General features: G+C 47.3%; 1 protein-coding gene across 1 annotated transcript in view; it reads left to right on the forward strand.

Annotated features, from left to right (window-relative positions):
- The window catches only part of LOC119968657 (opsin-5-like), a 63,202-nt gene extending 39,097 nt beyond the window's left edge, over window positions 1-24,105 (forward strand). The window contains exons 4-7 of the mRNA XM_038801275.1: window positions 4,044-4,206; window positions 4,883-5,010; window positions 6,222-6,556; window positions 23,467-24,105. Of these exons, the coding sequence (XP_038657203.1) occupies window positions 4,044-4,206; window positions 4,883-5,010; window positions 6,222-6,556; window positions 23,467-23,865 (1,025 nt within the window). The 3' untranslated portion in view covers window positions 23,866-24,105. The remainder of the gene's footprint in view (window positions 1-4,043; window positions 4,207-4,882; window positions 5,011-6,221; window positions 6,557-23,466) is intronic.
- Window positions 24,106-25,526: the final 1,421 nt, after the last annotated feature.

The following is a 25,526-nucleotide window of genomic DNA, read 5'->3' on the forward strand; positions in this document are numbered from 1 at the left end:
GCCCCTATGATGACTTGTGTCACACACACGGGAGGCAGTCTAGTTTGTGATATCATGTGCATGGTGAGAATAAAGGTTCTGATTCGTTTTCTCCGCATACCGGTGCGGCTATCTCTGCGGCCCCTCGCAGCATGTTTGACCGCAGCTGCCTCTGAGTGAGTGTATTGACCTTAACCAATTCGGTGGCCTGCGTTGCAAAGTATACTGGAGAACACCTGCCAGTAGTGGGCTCCACTCTCACCCCTGTGACCTACAAGCGTCAGTTGGTTCACCTTCCCTTTATTGTCATGAAAGTGGACAGTGACTGTTAGGCCGTGACTGGTTGCACCGGTTGCACCCTGACTGGCCACGTTGTCTTCAAGTGGAAACAGGAAGGTTGCATGCAGAATTGAACAAATGTCCCTACATTTTTGGACCAGGCTTGGGAAAGATAGCGGGGGCTATGGCGATAATACAGGCTGACCCACGGGACAGGCCTCAGTTTTTCCATCCAGGCCAGACCCCTATGCACTTCTATGACGGGTAGAGGCCGAATTGCAATGGTTAGAGGATCTCGGGAAATTCCAGCTAATTTGTTTCGCCGACTGGACAGCCCCTGCGGTCCTGGTATTGAAGATGGATCAGACGGGGCAGCGCGGTGGCGCAGTGGATAGCACTGCTGTCTCATGGCGCCAAGGTTCCAGGTTCAACCCCGGCCCTGGGTCACTGTGTGGAGTTTGCACGTTCTCCCCATGTCTGTGTGGGTCTCACTCCCAAAACCCAAAGATATGCCAGGTAGGTGGATTGGCCATGCTAAATTGTCCCTTAATTGGAAAAAAAAATAACTGGATACACTGAATTTATTTTTAAAAAGATAGATCTGACTATCTGCCTTTGCCGCGATTACTAATTAACCGTAAGTACGTCATCCCGTTTGGACCGCTAGCCGCCTCCTGCCATCAAAAACCTTAACGCCACACAGTGGCAGGAGGCTCAGCTTTTTTGAAGCTTGACATGAGCAATGCTTATCTGCAACTCATGTTGGAAAAAGTGTCAAGAAAATTCATCACCAGTAATACGCATAAAGGGTTGTATGAATATACCAGGCTTCCGTTTGGCATTTTGTCCTTCTGCGCCATCTTTTAGCACGTTATGGAGGGTATTCTATGCATTCTTCCCAATATGGTGGTTTACTTTGACAATGTGCTCATCATGGGAGCGCCAGAGGCCTAAAACTTGCAAAACCGAGAGGCCGTTCTGCGGCATCCGTATCCACAAAGCCAAATGTGACTTTAATGCAAAGGGGGTCATTTAGTTGGGTTACCGGGTTGACCACGAGGGCCTTCACCTTATGGTTGACAAGGTGCAGGCTATCAAGCTGGGTCCAGCACTGGTGAATGTTACGGAGCTTCACTCTTTTCTGGGCCTCATTAATTATGTCGGACCTTTTTGCTGAACCTGGCTACAATCCTGGCCCTCCTTCATTGGTTGCTACAGGCCTTGGGCATGGGGTAAAGAACAGGGTGCAATTTTTCAGCTTGTGAAGCAGACGCTGGCTTCTTCCAAGGTCCTCACGCATTTTGATGCCACCAAGTCATTATTCCTGATGTGCGAATCGTTGCCAAATGGCATCGGTGCCATAATAACACGCCATATGGGCGACGACCTTCATCGGCAAATTGCCTCTGCCTCCAGGATACTGATGGCTGCAGAGTGCAATTATGCGCAGATAGAAAAAGAGGGACTGGTGGTCGTTTTTGAAGTTAAGAGGTTCCATCAGTATGTGTATGGCTGTCATTTTTATGTTGTTGCTGATCACAAACTGTTACTTGGCCTGTTCCGAGAAGATAAAGTGGTTCTGCCAATCCTCGGCCAGTAGTCAACAACGTGCCCTCCTTTTGGCAGCTTATCATATTCCTTCAAGCATAGACCCGGCTAGTCTATAGCACATGTGGTTGCAATAAGTCAGCTTTGTTTGCCCATGGTATCTGCAGACCCGTCCACGGCCGATGAAGTTGTGACTGTGCTCAACTTCATGGATACCCTACCTGCATCCGGGACCGGATGCAATACGATTAAATCCTTGCGAAGGTATGCCATCTTTTGTTTCGACTGGTGGGCCACGCCAACAGTTTCCGGTTGAACTCAACGCGTTCTCGACAAAGCTGTCGGAACTAACTCTTGAGGACGGGCTCCTCCTGTGGGGCATTAGGGTTGTCATTCTGGAAGAGGGCCAATCCGTCATTTCGAAGAATCTCCATGTGTGCATCCTGAGATTTCCAGGTAGCATCGCCTCTCCACTCTTGGGAATGGCTGGGGCGAACCATGTCCACACGGATTTCGTGAGACCGTTTTTGTGATCGATGCTCCTCATTTCAGTGGACGCACATTTTAAGTGGGTGGATGTTCACAAGATAGCGTCCATCACCTCCCGTGCCACCATCAACCGCTTACATGCATCTTTCGCCACACATGGTCCTGGTGACAGACAACGGGGCCTCATTTACCAGTGAGTTGTTTGCCGCTTTCGTCCGGATGAATGGAATCCGACATGTCCGAACGCCACCATGTCATCCAACTTTGAATGGCTCATTTTCTCTTTTCGTATCACAACACTCCTCATGCTGTTACAGGGGTTGCTCCAGCCGAGCTGTTGATGGGTCTCCATCTTCATTGGGTTTATTGCTCCTTGACATTGGCACCAAAATACGCCGCCGCTCACAAGAAACAAAAGAGTTTGCCTCAGTGGGCGTTGCTCCCTACGCTGCATCGCACCTGACCAAGTTATCAGTGTTCGCAACTTTGTCGGCTTCTGGGCATCGTCGTCCATCAGACCGGTCCCGTTTCGTACCAAGTCCGTGTGCAAGGCCAGTTGATGAAGCATGATCTTGATCATCTTCATGCCAGGCAGTCTGCTGCTTCATCAGGTCCTCATCGTCCCTTGTCTTCACTTAGGCTGACCGTTAAGACGTCGCCTCAGGGGCCTCCACCCATTTCGGCTGGCTCCGCCACTGTTGCAGTCCATGCACCCAGTCCCACCTTCTTCTCCCAGATATACCAAGATGCCAGATGTATGCTTGTCAGATTCCGATGTGGAGACCAAGACATCTGAGATCTCCGACTCTGACGTTGTCATCCTGCCATCGCCTGGTGATTCTACACCATGTCGAACCAACCGCAAATGCTGTTCACCAGCTCGGTGCATGCCAGCTACTCTGGTTGCTCCGCCAGGAGGTGATGTGCCCCAACCAAAACGCCTGCATCAACCACCACTTGTCGAGACCGGGCCGAATTCTTCTGCTCTGTCTTCGCCATCGGTTCTTCGAACTTCTTCTTCACCTTCTCGTATTCTTCGTTATCTTCATCAGTCCCTGAGGGGGGTCTTCGGACTTAGGGGTGGGGGCAGGGGAGTAGCCTGCATGGCGGACATAGGACAAGCTTACTCATATTCCCCCTGTGGCTCGAGGTGTATGAACTCCCCACTACTCGGGGCTGGGTTACGTTGTATTTAGAGGCCTCACGGTAGCATGGTGGTTAGCATCAATGCTTCACAGCTCCAGGGTCCCAGGTTCGATTCCCGGCTGGGTCACTGTCTGTGTGGAGTCTGCACGTCCTCCCCGTGTGTGCGTGGGTTTCCTCCGGGTGCTCCGGTTTCCTCCCACAGTCCAAAGATGTGCAGGTTAGGTGGATTGGCCATGCTAAATTGCCCGTAGTGTAAGGTTAATGGGGGGGGATTGTTGGGTTATGGGTATACGGGTTACGTGGGTTTAAGTAGGGTGATCATTGCTCGGCACAACATCGAGGGCCGAAGGGCCTGTTCTGTGCTGTACTGTTCTATGTTCTATGTTCTATAAGGTCAGCCAGAATGTAATGACTGATGGAGAGAAAGGACCGGTGACTTTCCACCGGATCCCTTGTGTATTTGTTAATAAACAAGTTTATGTTTGTGACTCGACAGATTCCGTTTGTCATTACTAAAGCTTTGTATGTATGAAGGGTAGCTGTTCCTACTGCAAAATGCTTCTAATATTCACTGTCGAATAAATATCATTGTGTTTTCGCAGGTTTTTTATCCGTGTTTGGAAATGGCGCTCTCCTGTTTATAGCATACCGGAAAAGACATACCCTTAAACCTGCTGAATATTTCATTGTAAACTTAGCTATCAGTGACCTTGGAATGATGTTAACTCTATTACCACTGGCCATACCATCATCTTTTGCACACAGGTAATTAAACACACAAATTAATTCATACCAAATTAATTTTGAACATTTGAGGTTTTTTTGTTATTGAGTCATCAGGTGTGTCCATTATTGGTTGGACCAGCATTTGTTCCTCCTCCCTAATTGCACTTGAAATGAGTACTTTGCTAGGCTGTTTCAGATGACGTTTACATTACATCCATCGCATTTGCATCCACATTGCGGTGGACTGGAAGTCACACGTGAGCCATGTTTCCTTCCCACTTAAGGATGTCAATAGCCTGGATTCAGGAAGGCCACCCATGGGACAAGATGGGACAAGAATGTTGCAGTGTCCCCACTCATAACCTTCCAATCTGATTAGATACCCCCTTAACACCAAATATACAATGGAGTTATGCATCAAATTCCTTTTCCTCTGGGTGGCAAAAAAATCTTCCAGTACAATCGTTTCATTCAGTTAATATTAAGGATCAATCATTAAGTCGAGTTCAACATTTTTGAATATTTTAATAGAAGCACAAAGCATCTCCAATTTCAAATTCAAAAAGGAAGGTTGACAACTTTTTCAGATTAAAAAATATATCTCAGCAATATGAAACATTTAAATTGGTTTCTCTTCCTCAATCCCAGATACAGGATCATTTAACCTTATGCTTACTCTTACTAGATGACTACCAGGTGACTATCTTTATTCCAGATGGTTGTTTGGCCAAGGAACATGCATCTATTATGCTTTCTGCAGTATTTTGTTTGGTATCTGCAGCCTTACTAACCTGACAGTGTTGAGTGTTGTCTGCTGTTTGAAGGTCTGTTACTCCACATATGGTAGGTTCTAAACTCTTAGTATTTAGTATTTTTCATAGTTTTATGATACATGTTGAATTTCAAATACAATTTCATGAATATTTGCATCTGATCCAGAAGTTGAGATCGCAGGGGATTGGGGATAAAGTACGAGGTTGGATTGAGGATTGGCTGATTGACAAAAAGCAGAGGTTCGGGATTAATAGGTCCTTTTCCGGCTGGCGAACAGTAACTAGTGGAGTGCCACAGGGATCAGTCCTCGGACCTCAACTGTTGACAAACTATATAAATGATCTGCAAACAGGGACAGAGTGTAACATAGCAACATTTGTGGATTATATTAAAATAGGTGGGAAAGCAGGCAGTGAAGAGGAGATAACGTTTTTAGAGATGGATATAGAAACTTTAGGAGATTGGGCCAAAATTTTGCAGATGGAGTTTAATGTAGATAAGTGGGAAATTATCCATTTTGGCCAAAAAAAAATAGAAGAGCAAATTATTATCTAAATGGAAAGCAGATTCAAAATGCACCTGGGCTGAGGGATCTGGGTGTCTTTGTTCATGAATTGCAGAAAGTTGGTATGCAGGTTCAGCATGTAATTAAAAAGACAAATGGAATGTTAGCGTTTATTGCAAAAGGACTGGAGTATAAAAGTAGAAGTGTTGTTACGGCGGCACGTGGCGCAGTGGACAGCACTGGGACTATGCCGCTGAGGACCCGGGCTCAAATCCCAACTCTGGGTCACTGTCCATGTGGAGTTTGCACATTCTCCCCATGTCTGCATGGGTTTCACCCCCACAACCCAAAGATGTGCAGGTTAGGTGGATTGGCCACGCTAAATTGCCCTTAATTGGAAAAATTAATTGGGTACTGTAAATTTATTTAAAAAAAGAAGTGTTGTTGCAATTGTATAGGGTGTTGAGTGTGAAGTTAGGGATCAGAACTGTGACATTTCCTGTAGATTACAGCAGACTAGGGTTGAATTTAACTGTAGATAAGTATTCTGAAATTTAGCTTTTCTGGGGGATGATGGAATATCTAAATAGTACATTCCCTACTGAAAGTAAAGAGGTGGGAAAAGCCATTAGCTGATTAAATTGTATGGGCCATTTGAAAGGATTGAGTTTTGACGGATCTTTCAATGTGCTGCAGTGAATTTGCGCATCATGTTGTAATTAGTACTTCCTGTTTGATTCTAATGAACTGTTTTTATATTTTTATTCTACAACAGGCAACAGATTTACATTAGAATATGCACGTCTCCTAACGACCAGTAGTTGGGCATATGCTTCTATATTTGCCATTTCTCCTCTCGCAAATTGGGGTCATTATGGACTGGAGCCTTACGGAACTGGCTGCTGCATAGTTTGGAAAGCACCCAATACAGATTCCAATGCTCTGTCCTATATCATTGCACTCTTTGTGTTTTGCTACATCTTCCCCTGTGGTATAATCATGACGTCATACACTCTCATCCTGCTAACTGTAAAAGGATCAAGAAGAGCAGTGGAACAGCATGTATCCCCACAAACAAACTCAAGCTATGCTCACAATTTAATTGTAAAGGTGCGTCTAGAAATACCATAAAGCAAAGAAGAGAATAACTTGACTAGAAACTCTTAGCCACTGGTGTCGTAAAGTCAGTCTTAGATGGGCTAGTGGTTGTGTGGGGGTGGGGGGGGGGGGGGGGGGGGGGAGGTATTTGGGACTCAAGCTGTTACAGCTCAATGCCTTTATTTTATGCACAGTGCTTGGGGAACTGCATTGGAATTGCATGTCGACCAGCCATGGTGGCAGCATTCGATGGTCGAAGTCTCAACCTCCATTGTAGCACAAGCAAAATCTTGGCTTGGCGTTGCCATGCAAGCTCAAACTGCTGCCGTCATGGTTGCAAATGTGTTTTAAGCGGTTTGCAGGGTGCACAGGAGTCTGTCCTCCAGGATCTCACTCCAGTCATGTTCACAGGATGAGAGAGCAATGCGCACATCAGGTGTAGAGTTCTGTCAGTACCTTTGTGCCGTTTTCATCTTTGTGAGAACGGAAAATCTAACCTTGCACATGTAGTCCGTCGTGAAGGGCAATAGCAAAAAAATGCTTTCTTTACTCAGCACTGGATACTCCTGTGAGATGCTACTCCAGAATGCTGACAGCTTCATGGGCTATTGGCATGTTTTTAATGTGCTGTGACAGGTCAGGCACAGCAGCTGTGGGCTTTGCATCCTTTTTTTTGAAAACGAAGGATAAACAAGGATAAAATAAACATACCAAATCTATATACATTGGTTACAGTTTACAATTTACAAGTGCCCGGCACTTGAGTTGGCCTCCGAACCTCAACTCCCCCTACTTCCCTGAGACCCCCTCCCCTTTTGCTCTCTGGCATGTTTTCTTTGTTTGCTGGTTCATTAGTCCTGAACCTATTGGGGTAGCGTAGTAATACGTATGTTACACCTTGCTAAGTTGTTCTTATTTAGTTGCCACCCCCACCCCCAGTATGGGGTGTGGTTGGGGTCTGTGCCTCCTTGTTCCCTCACTCTCTCTCCCCTCCCTACCCCTCCCTCACCCATTTTGTTTGTGTCTTTGGTTTCTCTGTGGGTCCTCCCCCTCCCCCTGGCCTATTGGCTGCTGGCTACCAACAGGTCTTGGAACAGGTTGGTGAGTGACCTCCACATCTTGTAGAAACCTTCTTCCAACCCCTGGATGGTGAATTTGGTTTTCTCCATTTGGAGAAATTCCAATAGGTTGGCCAGCCAGCCAGAGATTTAGATGGTGCTGCCGATCACCAGCTGAGCAGGATTCTTTGGCGGGCGAATTCACCCTGTTCAGGGCTTCCGTCCAGAGTCTACAGTGTCCAGTAGTTCTTCTGATAGAGATTGTTTCGGTGCCTGTGGATATGTCTTGGTTTCCTAATGTAGGAAGTTTTTAATTTGCATATATCTTAACTCGTTTCCCCGGTCAGTTGAATCTGTCTGTTCAGACCACGGTGGGAATTCGGCGACCGCTCTCTGCACGATCTTCCCGATACCCTTGGAGAATCTCACTTCGAAAAATCCTGAGCTAGAGCATTGAACTTGACCCTGGTAGCATTGCACACCAAACAACCCACTCAAGATCGGCATTGGAATTCTCTGCTTGGGAGACCATTAAAGGCTGGATTCTCTGTTTGGGAGACTCTGGCCGGGATTCTCCATCCCAGGACGTCTGGAATGGGTATCTTGATGGGACGGAGAATCGGATGTCAGGGGAAAATTGGGATCAGCGCTGGGCAGAAATCCGAACACGATGCTCCCACCTCCCCCCCCCCCCAGAAGGCGGGAACGAGGTCCATGTTGCACGCCGGAGAAGGGATTTGAAAAAATGCAAATGAGTCTTATTGACCCAATAGCATCTATCAGGCAGGCCCAGCACCCTATGATCCGGCCTCCCGTGATTCTCTGGTCCCAGCGGCCGGGAATCTCGTGGGCACGGATCACTTGTGGTCTCAGCAATCATGAACCTGACATGGTGGAGGTGACCCACTGTGAGGTCCACCACGTCAGGTTCACACTCATAGAGACCAACTGAGCCCATCCAAGGGCCACACCCTCCAATGATGCACTACCTGCCCATGCCTCCTCTAGCAGACACCCCCACGCCCCTCCCTCAAGACCCCATAATAGGGGGACCCCCCCACATGGATCCCTGGAATAAGGGGACCTCCCGGACTCCTGTAATATGGGGACCCCTCACAGGGACCCCTGTAGTTGGAAGGACTACCCTCCAGAAAAACCCTGTAATAAGGGACCCCCCCTGGAACTCCTGTAATAGGTTACCCCCTGCTTAAGGGTGCATTTAAAAGAAAGACTGCAGTAATTGCGGTGTGACCCAGGCGGCCCCAGTCCCAAGGGGGCACCCTAAATCCATGGACTTGGCACGGAGGCATGGGATTGAGGGTGATTTAGCAATTTGGATCAGAAATTGGCTAGCTGTAAGAAGACAGAGGGTAGTGGTTGATGGGAAATGTTCAGCCTGGAGTCCAGTGGTGTACCACAATGATCTGTTTTGGGGCTACTGCTGTTTAATTTTATAATTTTTATAAATGACCTGGAGGAGGGTGTAGAAGGATGGGTAAGTAAATTTGCGGATGACACTAAAGTCGGTAGAGTTGCGGACAGTGCGGAAGGATGTTGCAGGTCCTTCTTCTGGCTCACAAAATCATTGTTGAAAGTTGTTTTTCCTCCGTTTTTTTGTTTACGGTCAAGATCTCGTTGCCAGTTTCTCGTTTGTTACGTTCTTTACTGTAGCCGCAAAGAGAAAGAATCGTAGACGTCACACACCGGGTTTGTACAACATAGTGCAAGGCGTTTATTTACAAGATGCTGCTCAAGCAGGGCACAATGGTGAACTCCACATTGGAGTCTGTGAATCGCTCCGATTATATAAGTGCGTAACATCTGACCGTACACCAGCCAGTGGTGTTACTCTGATACATAATATAACCCGACATAGAAACATAGGAAATAGGAGTAGGAGCAGGCTATTTGGCACTTTGAACCTATTTCATTATTCAATGTGATTATGGCTAATCCTCTATCTCAACACAATACTCCCGCTTTTACTCCATTACCTTGATGCTTTTAGTGTCTAGAAATATATCTTTCTTAAATATCTTCAGTGATTTGGCCTCCACAGTCTTCTGTTTTAGAGAATTCTGCAGGTTCACCATCGTCGGAGTGAAGATATATCTCCTCATATCAGTCCTAAATGGCCGGCCCCGTATCCTGAGACTGTGATCCCTAGAATGACCTTCAGCCAGGGAAAACATCACCCCTGCATCCAGTCTGTCCAATCCTGTCAAAATGTTACACCTTTCAATGAGACCGACCCCCCCCCCCCCCCCCCCCCCACCCCCCTCCCCTGCCTCGTTCTTCTAAACTCCAGAGAATACCGGCCTAGTTGGCGCAATCCCTCCTCATACGACAATCCTGCAATTCCAGGAATCAGTCTGGTGAACCATCGCTGCACCTTTGCTCCATAACTGTTAATATGTTTGGCTAACAAAAAAAATAAATACATTTCATTCTTTAATTTAACAATTGTCACCTGTGGCACAATTCCAAACTTCTTTCACCCTTTCCTTGTAAATGTGTTTTTTTAATTTCACTCCTGAAACATCTGGGGATTTAATGTTCAGACAATAGCAACCAACGGAAATAATTTCTCCCAATTTGCCCAACTTGTTCCTTTTAATAAGTTGAAAACTGCCATCAAAACAACCGTCAGCTTCTAAATTCCAGGGAGCGCAAACTTCAACTATCTCTCCTTGCAGCTTAAGCCTTGATGTTCAAGAATAAACCTAGTAAATATATGCCTGCACTCCTTTCGATGTCAGTAAATCCTTCAGAAATGTGGTGCCCAGAACGGCTCATAGTAACTCCAGGGGTGGCCTAACCAGTGCTTAATAACAGCTGAAGCATGACATCTACCTTCTTGTATTCCAGTCCTTCGGTTATAAAGGCCAGCAATCCATTGGTCTTTTTGGTTATGTTTTGGTACCTGTTGATAAGATTTTAAGGATCTCTGTACCTGGAACCCAGTCCATACTGATCTTAACTGTTTCTAGCTTTTCACCATTTAAAAAGTACCGTGTTCTATCTTTCATGGTCCAAAGTAGATTACCTCATAATTGCTCACATTGAAATACGTTTGCTACACTTCAGCTCCTTCACGATATTTCTTTGTATTTTTATGCATCCATCTACCACCTATCTCTCTGAATGACAAATGTAAAGAGGTGGCTTTCTATTCCATCATTTAAATTATTTTTTTTTTAATAAACAATTTTATTGAGGTAGTTTTTGGCTTTATAAACAGTTACAGACATCATCAGAAAGGAAGCAAAAAAGGCAAAAATGTGCAAACATCCACGTACTTTCAATACTTCCACCGTAACATATTGCACAAGCCCGCTCCCCTCCCACCGGTACTACCCGCCATATTTTCCCTCCTACTCTACTCTAACCCCCCCTGCTGACGCTCACTCTCCCGCAAAGAAGTCAATAAATGGTTGCCACCTCCGGGTGAACCCCTGCACAGAACCCCTCAGGGCGAACTTGATTTTTTCCATCCCCAGGAAACTCGACATGTCCGCAAGCCACCACTCCGTCTTCGGGGGCTTTGAGTCCCTCCACGCCAATAATATTCGTCGCCGGGCTATCAGGGAAGCAAAGGCCAGCACATCGGCCTCTTTCTCCCCCTGGACGCCCGGGTCTTCCGAAACCCCAAAAATTGCCACCCCTGGGCTCATCACCACCCTTGTTTTTAGCACCTGGGACATGACCCCCGCAAATCCCTCCCAGTACCCCCTCAGCTCAGGGCATGCCCAAAACATGTGAACATGGTTCGCTGGTCCTCCCGCGCACCTAGCGCATTTGTCCTCTATCCCGAAAAATTTGCTCATCCGAGCCACCGTCATATGGGCCCGGTGAACGACCTTAAATTGGATCAGCCCGAGCCTAGCACATGTCGCGGTCGAGTTTACCCTACTCAGGGCCTCTGCCCACAGTCCATCCTCCATTTCCCCGCCTAGCTCCTCCTCCCATTTAAGTTTCAGTTCCTCTGTCTGGGACCCTTCCTCCCTCATGAGCACCTTATAAATACCCGAGACTCTACCCTCCCCTTCATCCCTCCCAGAGACTATTCTGACATCATTTAAATTATTAATGAATGCAGTGAAATGCTGAGGCCCCAACACGGCTCCTTGTGAGACACCACTAAACATCTTGTTAATTGTCTCTACTCTCCGTCTCTTTCCACTCAGCCAATTTCCTAACCAGGTCAATAATCTGCCTTCAATTCCATAGGCTTCAACAAATACCTTCTGGAAGCCCATATAAATAACATCCATAGATGTTCTCCTGTTCACTATCTCAGTTATCTCTTCAGTCTCATCAGGCATGGTCCACTCATTAGAAAACTCAGCTGGCCTGCCAGATTTTGAGTTCTTCTTTCCACCAAAGTGACACAGAATGCCCGGGCACGGAAGGGGAAATATATCCTCAGCATAGTCTGAATTTTCCTGGCCCACTGGGGACAGGCTGGGAGGCCGGAGGGAACCCATTGTCTTCTGGCTGTCATACCATATTGCCAGTAGCAGGGGGAAGAAGGCAGTTCGTACACCTACCAGATGGCAAATTGAGTCACTTAATCGATCAGGTAAGGGCAGCTTTCTGCTTCTTTGGGCATTTTATCTATGTCAGGAGGGCCTGCTGTCATGTGGGAGACTGCCCACTGAAACCTGGTGGCCTCTCAGTGGGATCTGGGCCTCCTTCATGGGAACTTGCCAGCAGGTGTTTTTATGGCAACTCACTGCAGATACTTCACAACCCCAGCACCCTCCAATTGCCCAAGCTTGGCTACCTGGCCCCAGCAGCACTCAATCGACCTCATGCTCTTCCAGGTTCATCGCCATTAATGTGCCTTTGACCTGAAGCTGCAGCCTGAGCAATGACTACTGACATCAATAGCACAGTTGAATTGAATTGAGGACAGCACGGTAGCATTGTGGATAGCACTGTGGACAACTGCTTCACAGCTCCAGGGTCCCAAGTTCGATTCCGGCTTGGGCCGCTGTCTGTGCGGAATCTGCACATCCTCCCCGTGTGTGCGTGGGTTTCCTCCGGGTGCTCCGGTTTCCTCCCACAGTCCAAAGATGTGCAGGTTAGGCGGATTGGCCATGATAAATTGCCCTTAGTGTTGGGTGGGGTTACTGGGTTATGGGGATAGGGTGGAGTGTTGATCTTGGGTAGGGTGCTCTTTCCAAGAGCCGCTGCAGACTCGATGGGCCAAATGGCCTCCTTCGGCACTGTAAATTCTATGAGAACTATGAATGATTTGCTGGATGTTTTGGTGCCTGGAAGCTCTTGGAGTGGGTCATCATCCTTTCATGATCAGTGACCATCCCGGCATCCTGTTAATTGGCTGCCACTGAAAAGATGCTAGCCTAGATCCCATCGCCCACCAAAGTGAGGTTATCCCCACTTTTGACCTGAGCAGAGGGACTTGCCAGTGATCGATAACATTCAGCCCCATGTTTCAGACCATTCTTACAGGTGAACAATATGTTGGAAAAGAAATTATAATACAGCAATGTCTTGCTATTTCTTCTAACTCACAGAAGCTATCTTCCTTAACTATGTCTCCTTGAAAGCTTAAAAGGTGGGATAATTGAAAACATTATCAGATTCTAATAACAGGAAATGCTGGAAAAACTCCCGCAGGTCCGGCAGCATCTGTGGAGAGAGGAATGGTTAACGCTCTGAGTCTGTATTGTTGCACGTTTTACTTGAGTGTATTACGCGTTTTATTGGAGTGTATTAACACGCCTCCGTTTAAAGGCCGTGTGCTTAACACTACTACAGCTCTGTGTATGTAATTATGCTCGGAGTCGCCAGGTGCCGTATTTAGACACCTCACAAGTATATCAAGGTCAGGTTCAAAGTAATAAATCTGTACACCGATTAGTAAGTTCAAACGATTGATATTTATTATAACCAATATAATAAATACACATGCATACGCTAAAGAGACTAAGTTACTTCTAAACTAAACGACTAAAATACTTATCTAAAACAGGAACAGGCAAGGTCAGGGAGCGAGGCCTTCGTCCCGTTCTTGGTCTGCCACTCTCAGAACGTTAGAGGTCGTCAGGGTCTAGCAAGTCTGGTTCACGTAGCGAGCGTCGTGGTGAAACTTACAGTTCGATGGCTGGTGGCTCAACGGCTGGTGATGGAACTGGAGTCAGGATGCGATGTATCAGCAAAGCGATGAAGACAGCAGAGAGCCGGAGCCAAGACAACAGACAGGACCATGTGCGGGGTCTACTTTTATAGGTCCCCCAAAGTCCGTGCCTTTTCGGGGAGGTTCTCTACCTGTCGTGTATCGATTAGACCTTCTTCCAATCGATATTTTCCAAACCCCCCCAATCTGAGGGTCTCTTTTCGATGGGTGGGGCGGTCTCTATGGTGCTTTGTGATGGATACTTATGGTGCCGTTTCGTCTGGGCGTCCACTCAAAGTATCCATTCAAACCTAAATGTTTCTATTGTATGTGCCTGGATCTGGATCACCTCATTACTATGCAAATCGTTGTTGCCATTTACACCTTTAGCTGAGATTCTGCACCTGGCCATAAACTAGTTTTTGTACGTGCAGAATGCTAATTAGCCTTCTGCAAACTGCTTGTCCTTGCTAAGACTGTTTTCTCCCTGCAGCCTTAGCAGTTCTCCATTTTGTAGCCCAGTGTCCATCTTAGGTGGCTACATTCCCTCCTTGTGTTCCTCACAATAAAATTGTGAAGGATCACCTATGCACGTTGCTTTGAGTGCTTCTGGGTGCCCTCTTTGGGTTCCCTGACCTCAGCAAGTTCCTGGGCGTCTACTCTGTCTTTGACTATGGGAAGAAAATTTTTTATCTGACATTTCTACTTGGCGCTATGTCAAAGGGGACATGCATTACCAAAACAGGGAACCTCTACCTATCACAACTATTATCCTTATCCTTACTTTAAACATTTTATTACAGTCTAAAAACCTTATCCATTCACACCACATTACATATCACTTCCTGACTCGGCAGTCAAGTTCAGGACAATATAATACATGGGTATCCTTTATTAACATAGTGCTTTATTCATCAAGGGGCAAGGGGGATTGATGAAACCGAAAAATAGGGGATCGAACTCCATAAACGGTTGAGGGGCAGGAACGGGAGGCTCTCCTTTTCCATTTCCTCAACCTGAGGGTCTGTACAATTATGCAGAGGATTGCAATCACTAGCAGTGATTCAATCATGTATGACATGGAGTACCATGTCATACATTTTGTGCACCAGGTCTGAACTTCGCTGATCAGAGCTGAGCACGGGGAAGTTGGTGTGAGGGAAACATTGACGGCGGGGGTTGTGGGGGAAGCGTGACTCGCTTCCACATATACAAATATAACATTTAACAGTAATAGGTAGGCTTCCATCATGGTCATCTCTTCGTTCTCTTTCTCATCCTCCTGTATGGTCGATTCTTGCAGTGAACCCTCTTTCGTCCTTCGAAAGCTATGGGATCAAGCACAGTATCTGTCAATACACAGTTTAATATCCGTACTTGTTAGTGTATCTGTCCTCTAATTCCAATTGACCCATTAAAATGACTGGCCAAGTCACACCCTGTGACTCCCCTCATTTTTTTTTTTTTCGAAAGCGAATTTTAGGAACAGAATACACCTAACAACTTTCCTCCTGCGAGCCGTCTCGCAGGCTTTGCTAATTTACCATCCGAATGTTCCTGGATGTAAATAGCATGTGGGATGGTGGCCTAAGGGCTACCTAACGAAAAATGAAAACAAATTTGAAACAAAAGGTCGAATGGGTTGCGTATGGGCCGCTACGGGTAAGATTTGAATGGGACCCCCGGGTAAGGCGTGCTGTGCCATACCCGAGCTTGGCTGACCAAAGTGGGTTCTCAGACAGGGCGGGTCCTCAGTGCCGTTTGTCCACTGCCTGAGTAACCTGGATTAAACAGGCAAGAATGTGTTTACCGTGGGTTTGCAGCCTCTATTCACCGAATAGAGGGGCACCTAAAAACAAGGGAGGAGCCAAGGTGCTCCAACATCTGAAAACAGTGAACTGAAGTTCTCAGAGGTATCTGCAGATAAACTAGTGTGCGTGTAAGGCGGTCACAAGCCTTACAGCTGAAAAAGTCTCCAATCAAACCATTGGGTTGGGAACCGAAGTTCTCAAAGGTATCGGCGGACAAGCTAAAGTGCGTGCGAGGTGGTCACAATCTTTTCAGCTGAAAAGAAGGTGTCCAACCTCCAACTGAACCAATAACATTAAATCAAACAAACATAAACTAACGAACAAAACATATGTGCAGGTTCCATCAGAAAGGATAGCGCTTCCCTCAAGCGGTTCCTATTTTACATCATCTGGACACCTCACTTTTTCTCTGCCTCTGTGAACAGGGTCACAAAGGGGTTGCCGTATCGGGAGTCAGACACCGTGTCGTCCTGCTCTCCCGGATCCCACACCCTTGTGTGGATCAGGCATGCAATTTTGTAATTATGTGACCGGGGGTCACTTTCGTCATTACGGACAAGTCTGTACGAATTGTCCCTGTGCCATAGTGTTGGGTCTAAATTTGAATGGGCATTGTCGGGGTAGTCAGGGTCGGGTGGTGGGTCTGGATATTTGATATAGGTGACTTCCATGGGGTCACTTGAGTCGGGGTCATAGTCGCTGCAGTGTGGGCTGTAGGGTTGTGTGCTGTGGCTGTCCTCAGAGTCAGCGTCAGTATCGCTGTCTCTGCTGCGGCAGCTTGTGGGCGTTTCGGGGCGTGGTCTGTTATGGTCAGTGGGCGGAGTCGTGGGCGAGTCCGATGATGAACTGGTCTGTGAGGGGGATGGTGGAAACGTGTCTCTAGTGGGCGGGGTGATGTGTTCTGCTGCGTCTAGCAGGACATGGTGTGCATGGTTAGACTGTGTTCCATATGCCTTTAGCTGGTTAATATGGAACCACGCAGTCTTTCCGTTGGGGTATTTTATCCTGTAAACTGAGGGGCTAATTTTGTCCGAAATTGAATACGGGCCGGAATATTTTGGTGCCAAAAAACTGCTGGGGTTATATACAGATAGCATTACCTGTTGTCCAACCTGGAATTCTGTGGGGTGTACGTTCTTATTAAAGCAGGCTGTGCGTTGTCTGCGTCGTTTCCCTAGTTGAACTGCGGCTGCGATCTGTGCAGACCTCACAGTCTCAACTAGGTCTTTAACAGCTTTCTCATGGGTGAGGGCCGTCACTTCGGGGCTAGTCATGTCCAGTCCTAAAAGGAATTCTGTACCTTTCATAGGGCGTCCGGTCATGAGTGTGTGTGGGGTGAAACCTGTAGATGTGGAAACCGTATTTCGGATAAACATGAGTGCAAATGGGAGTACTGAATCCCATGTAGAATTGTTCTCTTGAACCATTTTCCTAAGGGTCGATTTTAGTGTCCGATTCATGCGCTCTACAATCCCGCTGGACTGTGGGTGATACGCAATATGAAAATTTTGTTTGATGCCGAATATGGTCAGGACGTTCTTCATGACACGTCCTGTGAAGTGAGATCCCTGGTCCAAATCAATACTTCTGGGTAAACCCCATCTCGTGAAGATGTGATGGGTCAGGATCTTTGCAGCTGTCTTAGCTGTATTTGTTCTTGAGGGGAATGCCTCTACCCATTTGGTAAAGGTATCAATTACCACCAGCACGTATTTATAGCCATTCCGACAAGGGGGCAATGGTCCTATAAAGTCGATCTGGAGGTTTGTCCAGGGGCCATTAACTGGTCGAGTATGCCGAAGCTGTGCCTTTTTGGAATACCTCTCCGGGTTATTCTGGGCGCAAATAAGGCAATTCTCAATGTAATGGGTTACATCGGTCCTTAGGTTAGGCCACCAACAGAGCTGCCTGAGGTGCCTCGTGGTCGTGTCGATTCTTTGATGTCCGTGTCCGTCATGGAACAAGGCAATCATTTGGTTTCTGTCCTGCTGCGGGACCACATAAAGCTGGTCCTTGATGATCACACCCTCATGTGTGGTCAGAGCGTGTCTAAACTTATCATACTGAGGCACAAAGTTGCCTTTAAAAATCTCCCTCACATCCTCATCCTGTTTCTGTGCTTCTGCTAAATCCTTAATGTCAGTCTGTGAGACTTGAACTGCGCTCACAGGGGCGCTAGCTGGTGCGCTAGCTGGGGGTGTCCACAAGTGTCCTCGCCTGGAACCTGCTTTAGCCAGTGCGTCGGCTTTTATATTCCCAGGGGGGGATGACCTATGGTGGCTTCTAACTTTTATAATGCCGAAGGTCCTATCCTTCGCTTTGTCTAGAATGTGGCGGAGCAAAGGGGCTGATGGAAGGGGTTTCCCGTCTGCGGAGACAAAACCTCGTGTCCTCCACAGGGGTAGAAAATCTGTTAGACTGTTGCAGACATATAGACTGTCCGAATATATGTCCGCCGGGCTGGGGAAAGAATCGGGGTGGTCCACTATATAAGCTATGGCCGCGAGCTCTGCTGCCTGCGCGCCTAAGTGACCTGGCAATTTTAAAGCTATTTCTTCGAGTGCGCAGCCCTGCGCGTCCTCGACATAGATGCCGCATCCAGTGATACGCTCACCATCTAAAACCGTGGATGAACCGTCCACGTATATCCTTAGTGGGCCACACGTGTCTGTGTGTTGGGGGCTTTGTCTTGGGTTCCCTATCTTCCTGGGGGGTGTCTTCGCTATAAAGGGTCCTGTGTTGTGTAGGGGTGCTACAATTTCACATTCATGGGACTGTCCTGGATATTGGAGGTTGTCGGCTAAAAATGTGTGTGTCCGGGTCCGTTTTACCGTAATGTCGCGTCCTTGTAAAAGTAGTGTCCACCTAGCTGCCCTAATCTGGCTAACTGAACCGTCCTTCAGTCGACCGTCTAGGAGTAACTGTGTGGGGGTGTGCTCGGTCAAAATGGTGATGGGGTTGAGTCCGGTGATGTAGGAGAAGTATTGCACTGCCCAGAAAACTGCAAGGAGGTGCCTCTCGCAGGCTGAAAATCCTTGTTCCACTGGGTCTAAAAGTCGGGAGGCATAAGCCACTGGTCTTAGCTGCTCGTGCCGTTCCTGAAGCAACACGGCCGAGAGGGTCAGATCTGTGCTCGCTACGTCTATTGCATAGGGGGAAAGGTGGTCTGGGACTTGCAGCGCGGGTGCTGCGCTAAGGGCTTTCTTTAACTCCCCCACAGCCTCTGTATGCTGCGGAAGCCATTCCCAGGGGGCTCCTTTCTTAAGGAGGTCTGAGAGTGGGGCTGCCTTTGTCGCGAATCCGTCGATGTGGTTCCGACAATAACCAACCAGTCCTAAGAACGACCGGAGGGCTGAAACATTCTGGGGAAGGGGCAATTTGACAATCGAATCAATTCTTTTGAATTCGATCTCGCGTTTGCCGTGTGTGATGACTGTTCCCAAATACATCACTTTATTTTCCAAAATCTGGGCCTTTCTTGGGTTAACTTTACATCCAATCTCGGTTAAAAGTTCCAGGAGCTCGGCCAGAAGCGTAATGTGCTCTGCCTTTGTGTCTGTCTGCAGTAGTAGGTCGTCTACATACTGTACCAGACATTCGGGGCGGGAAAATTTTTCTAAACCATTCGCCAGCTGTCAGTGGAAAATGGAGGGGGAATTGTGGAATCCTTGTGGGAGGCATGTCCACGTATACTGTTGTGCTTTGAAAGTGAAGACAAATTTGTACTGGCACGCCTTTGCCAATGGGATTGACCAGAAGCCGTTGCTAATGTCCAATACCGTGAAGAATTTGGAGTTGAGTCCCTGTTTGAGCATGGTCTCGGGACTTGTTGCTACCGTGGGGGCTACTGCTGGGGTTACTTTATTGAGCTCCCGATAATCAATGGTCAGACGCCATGATCCGTCGGGCTTTCTCACTGGCCAAATAGGGGCATTATTGGTGGAGGCTACTGTTCTAAGTACCCCTTGCTCCAATAAGCTACCTATTACCTTCTCTATTTCTCCCTCTGCTTCTAGGGGAAATCTGTATTGTTTCTGTGGTCGGGGGTCAGGTCCGGTAACGTGAATTCGTCCAGTCATTCTGCCGCAGTCGTGCCGGTGACTGGCAAATGCTGTCCTGTGTTTATTTAATACTGCTTTTACTTGTCTGTCCATGATTAGTGTAGTCAGGTCAAATGAATAGTCGCCTACTGCGCTAATCCGATTAGCGTACTCTCCTACTGTGAGAGTAGCGGGTGCTCTGTCCAATCTCGCCATTCGCCAGACACACTGGTTAACTGGGTCGAACGACATTCTATGGGCATTCATAAAATCTATCCCCAGTATGTGTTCTGCTGTCCGGGGAAGATTTACTAGAACGACGGGGTGTTTGGTGGAAATGTTCCCTAGCTGGATTGCTACGGGTGCTGTAATGTGTCCTGCTGCGAGTGTCCTGTGAACCCGCTAAGTGTGATGGTGGAGGTGGTCGGCCACGTGTCTGCCTGTGCCGTGGTGGTGGAATTAATCGTGGTGCAGGACCCTCCTGTGTCCCAAAGTAACTCTATGGGCCTCCCTCTAACCCTAGCTGTGACTACCGGTCTTCCGGATTGATCCCAAAGAGTGTCACAGACCCAAGTGGGGGAGCCCGAACACCGTCAGTCCGTCCCGTCCACATTGGTCTGTCCTGACTGGATCCCTATGCTATGGATCGGCTTTGCTTTGTTTCTATTCAGAGTGCCTGTCTGCTGGCCTCTCTGTGATCTCTGGGGTGCATTGCATTCCTTAGCCCAATGTCCTAACTGGCCACAGTTGTAGCATTCCTGCGACTTCTGTGGAGGGCTGCTCTTCCCTTCATTTACCCATGCGGGGTTTTGGTGCGCTCTCACTGCCTGAATGTCCGCTGCAGCCTGAGCTTCTTCTGGGGACTTTACTTTGCCTCTGCCCTGAACTGATTGCTCCCAAGCGCGGGACAATCTTTTCAGGACCCATTTCTCATCCTCTTCTGAGGGGTCATAACTGTTGCAAGCACTCTGTCCTGCATGGGAAATTATGGTGCGCGTCCATTTAACCATATTTTCACGGTTCAAATGGGCTCTATTTAAATCGCCGAAAACTGCGTTAAAATGGATCCACAGCCTTCCTGTAAATGCTGTGGGGTGCTCGGTTTTCTTTTGTCGGCACTTGTTAAGTCCTTCAACTGGGTCACCTCGGTTATACCCTATGGCATCTAAAATGGAGGTGTGCATTTCCTCTAGGGTGCCTCCGCCAACGTTCTGTGGGTCGGGGAGGGCTGCTACTACCGATTGGTCTAAACTCAGAACCGTGAGCTTAACCTGCTCTCTCTCGTCCAGGCCGTACATGGTTGCCTGCTGTTTCACTTTCGCGAAAAACTGGTGGGGGTCTGCGGTGGGGAGAAACGGAGTGATCTTCTCACACGCGTCCCTGAGTTGGGTTACAGTTAAGGGGGTGGTGTAGGTAATATCGGGTGCGCCTTCTGTGGTCGCTTTCCTTTGGGTGGTGACTGGATTCATTGGTGCGGTAACTATCTGATCTGTGGGGGGTTGGGGTGCTTGTCTTTTCTGCTGCGCTGCTGGCGCACATGTTCCCTGAACATAACGCTGCGCTGTCTCACTTAATTCCTTCCAGTCTGGGGCATTCTCCTCATCTAACTGCGTTCCAAATGTGCTTTGGAACCCATTTTGCACTGAAAGCAGCGATTGCAGCTCCGCAATCTGCTTCCTGCATTTTGCATGGTCTACTGTACTCTGTCTTTGTTCTATGGTGGCAGCATGGAGTGCTCTTAAAGCTGCCTTTAGGTCAGAGCATTGCCTCTGCAAAGCCTCTACCTGCTTCTCTGATTCTTCTCTTATCAGGACGGCACGTTGCACGTCCTGATAGGCCTTTTCGTACTGGGTCTGGGAACTGCTGAGATGGGCTAGACAAGACTGATGTGCCCTCTTGGCATCATCCACCTCTCTACCTTTCTCTGCCAACTTCCCTCTAAGTTCCATATTCTCTTTCTCGATGTCCCTGACATCCACTTTGCTCATCCGATTTCTCTCTTCTAATTCTGCCCGGAGCGTCTGAACGACCTCCTCTGTGCCTCGCAACTGTCCCAAACAGGACACGATTGCCATCGGCTTGCGTGCTTTACTAAGGTTTTTCTTATGAATTTGAGAGAGGTTCTCCCACCAAGTATGTCCTATACTTCCGGGACCTGTCTCCTCATTCATACAGAATTCTTTCCAAAGGGGCCATCTCTTTCCTTGCAGATACTTGTGGAGTTCCAGCTCCCACACGGGACACTGACCTACTCGGCTACTGCTGGTCGCTGCGACCACAAACCGTTCTGGATTCATGAGGCGTTCCATTGCCTGCATGGCCATTTTCTCTGACTCACTTAAATTTGGAACAGGGGGTGTTGAGGTTATGTCTTACGAAACGGGTAAGGCTTACGCTATGTTCCGTTCACAAAACTCCGGAAAGTTTGTCGCAACAAAAATGCTTTCAGGTTTACCTTACAACCCTGTTAGTACGCATGCACTAAACACACTTCCGAATTACGTTTATTCGTTTGAACACCTTGATTACTTGTGATTTCTTTTCTTTTTCTTTACTCAGATTTCTAATTCAAATTTCAGGGTCCTCGACGGAGTGGGGGTGCCACTTGTAACCGCGTCCCATCTGGGTCGCCACTAAATGTTGCACGTTTTACTTGAGTGTATTACGCGTTTTATTGGAGTGTATTAACACGCCTCCGTTTAAAGGCCGTGTGCTTAACACTACTACAGCTCTGTGTATGTAATTATGCTCGGAGTCGCCAGGTGCCGTATTTAGACACCTCACAAGTATATCAAGGTCAGGTTCAAAGTAATAAATCTGTACACCGATTAGTAAGTTCAAACGATTGATATTTATTATAACCAATATAATAAATACACATGCATACGCTAAAGAGACTAAGTTACTTCTAAACTAAACGACTAAAATACTTATCTAAAACAGGAACAGGCAAGGTCAGGGAGCGAGGCCTTCGTCCCGTTCTTGGTCTGCAACTCTCAGAACGTTAGAGGTCGTCAGGGTCTAGCAAGTCTGGTTCACGTAGCGAGCGTCGTGGTGAAACTTACAGTTCGATGGCTGGTGGCTCAACGGCTGGTGATGGAACTGGAGTCAGGATGCGATGTATCAGCAAAGCGATGAAGACAGCAGAGAGCCGGAGCCAAGACAACAGACAGGACCATGTGCGGGGTCTACTTTTATAGGTCCCCCAAAGTCCGTGCCTTTTCGGGGCGGTTCTCTACCTGTCGTGTATCGATTAGACCTTCTTCCAATCGATATTTTCCAAACCCCCCCAATCTGAGGGTCTCTTTTCGATGGGTGGGGCGGTCTCTATGGTGCTTTGTGATGGATACTTATGGTGCCGTTTCGTCTGGGCGTCCACTCAAAGTATCCATTCAAACCTAAATGTTTCTATTGTGTGTGCCTGGATCTGGATCACCTCATTACTATGCAAATCGTTGTTGCCATTTACACCTTTAGCTGAGATTCTGCACCTGGCCATAAACTGGTTTTTGTACGTGCAGAATGCTAATTAGCCTTCTGCAAACTGCTTGTCCTTGCTAAAACTGTTTTCTCCCTGCAGCCTTAGCAGTTCTCCATTTTGTAGCCCAGTGTCCATCTTAGGTGGCTACATTATGACTCTCTTTGCCTTTATTTTCGATTTTAATAACTGTTAATTTTTTTGATTGACAAAATTCTATAACTTTCGTGCCAAGTTTAGATTAGATCCCTGCCGATGAAACTGGTTGCGTACCGTGATTGGGTTAAAGATGTTAACATCAACCTTAAGTAAAAAATGCTTCACGTTTGTCACAATCACTATTACCGTGAATTAAAATAATGTGACCATTTGCTTTTCATTCATTTACAGTTGAGTGTGGCTGTGTGCTTTGGATTCTTAACGGCATGGACACCTTACGCAGTTACAGCGATGTGGGCAGCATTTGGGAATGCTGACAGAGTTCCACCTCGAGCGTTTGCTCTGTCAGCTATGTTTGCGAAAACCTCGACCTTATACAACCCGGCCATCCATTTGCTGTTTAAACCAAACTTTCGAAAGTTTCTGAGCGAGGACATGTCACATTTACTCAATCTGTGCAGGCAGCAGGGCCGGCCCTGCAATGGCAGACCAGACCTCTCTCTGAAATCAGTTTGTAATCAGACTGTCATAATATGCACTCATGTTCATAATGAGATACAGACAGGCAGTGATGGACACACACAGGAACCAATCACCACACAGAATACAGAACAACCAATCACCAGGTAGGACACTACAGGGTACATTACCAGTATAAAACACATGAGGCAGGAAGGCTCGGCCTCTTCGTACTGGTGATAGCTGTAGCAACAGTCAGGGTGTAATGTACAGTCAGCACCTAATACACATGGCACAGAGCAAGTCTGGGCAAGCCAGACCAAGGTTAGCAAGCTTAGATTAATAGAGTGTTGATCCACAGCAAATTGTGTACATTACTCGGCAAGTTCAATAAAGCAGTGTTGAACCATCTACAGCGTTGGAAGCCTGTTTTCAAGTGATACTGCATCGAGTTGCAGTCTGTGTTAATCCAACATATATAACACATCACAGACCACATTCAGTTCTTGCAAACTCCCAAATGGATTTGTGGATCTGCCAGCTGCCTGCAGCACGTGCACTGATGCACATCTCAGTAACCACCCAAAATCTCAGAGTTCATGACGATCCACATCCAAGGGCAGTACCGATATTGCAAGTGATAACAGTGCAATGCATAAACATTTGAAAACAACTACCCTTGTGATGCTGACTGGAAACATGACGTGTTCAACTGAAAGTATTGAAGTTGCAATAAATACATTGTCACCAAGCTTACTAAGGATCTAATATAACACTACGATAAAATTTAGACCATGAAATTTCAACAGTACAAAAGGAGGGCATTCGGCCCAGCAAGGCTGCACTGACCCTCTGAAAAAGCATCCTACCTAAGCCAATCTCACGCCCTATCCCCATAACCTAACGTGTACATCCCTGGATATTAAAGGGCAATTGAAAATTGCTGATTGTGTAACATCGGTGCATGAGAAACGTACATGGTTGTGTCTACTTATCACAGCAGTTATTTTCCTTGAGAAGCATTAATTAATTTAGCTTTAAATTTAACATCTTCAGCACTAGGTTTACTGGAACTTGGGAAACTGACCAGGGAAACACAGGTGAGCCTCTGTACTCCATCCAACCACATTAAAGCTCATTCTTCTCTTTCTTGCGCAAATTTATTTCTCTCTTCATATTCTGTTTTTCTGTTCCATCTGATAAGCTGTTCAACTGTAATATTTTCTGGTCCTGATTTAGGACAACGCCTGAAAAGTCGACTTGTTACTTCTTTACACAGAGGTTGTGCCTGATTGGCTTTGTGCTCCTAGCATTTTCTGTTCTAGCGTCACTAATTTATTGGCAAGTCTTTTCCAAGCCCCCGTCAGCAGGTTTTCAAAAATTCTCTGGGTGGTCTTCCTGCCGCCTACCCACCCGCTCCCAGAATTCTGCAGGGGTGGATGAGTCCTATGATGAGTACTATGATGGCCTGCCCATCCTCGTTTTCAATTGATGCCCTTAAGTGACCAATTGTAGGCCACTTGAAGGCTGTTTCTCACCTGGCTACTATTTTAAGACCAGTGAGAGATGGTCATGGATGTAGTGGAAGTCCAGCAGATATTTGGTCATGCCTCAATAGGTAGAAACACCTACATCAGTGCCCTCCACCCCCCCCCCCCCCCCTCACACACAATGTCTCCCCCCCTGCCCTTTGACACAGGGTTTTTCCTCCCACACTGGTCTTTGCCCCTCTCGATGTCTCCACTCCCCCTCTCAGGGTCTCCACTCCTCCTCTCAGGGTCTCCACTCCTGTTCCCACCATGAGACCCCAAAATTTACCTTTGTCCTGGGCC

Source organism: Scyliorhinus canicula, chromosome 7, assembly GCF_902713615.1.
Source record: "Scyliorhinus canicula chromosome 7, sScyCan1.1, whole genome shotgun sequence".
In the NCBI taxonomy this organism is placed as follows: Eukaryota; Metazoa; Chordata; class Chondrichthyes; order Carcharhiniformes; family Scyliorhinidae; genus Scyliorhinus; species Scyliorhinus canicula.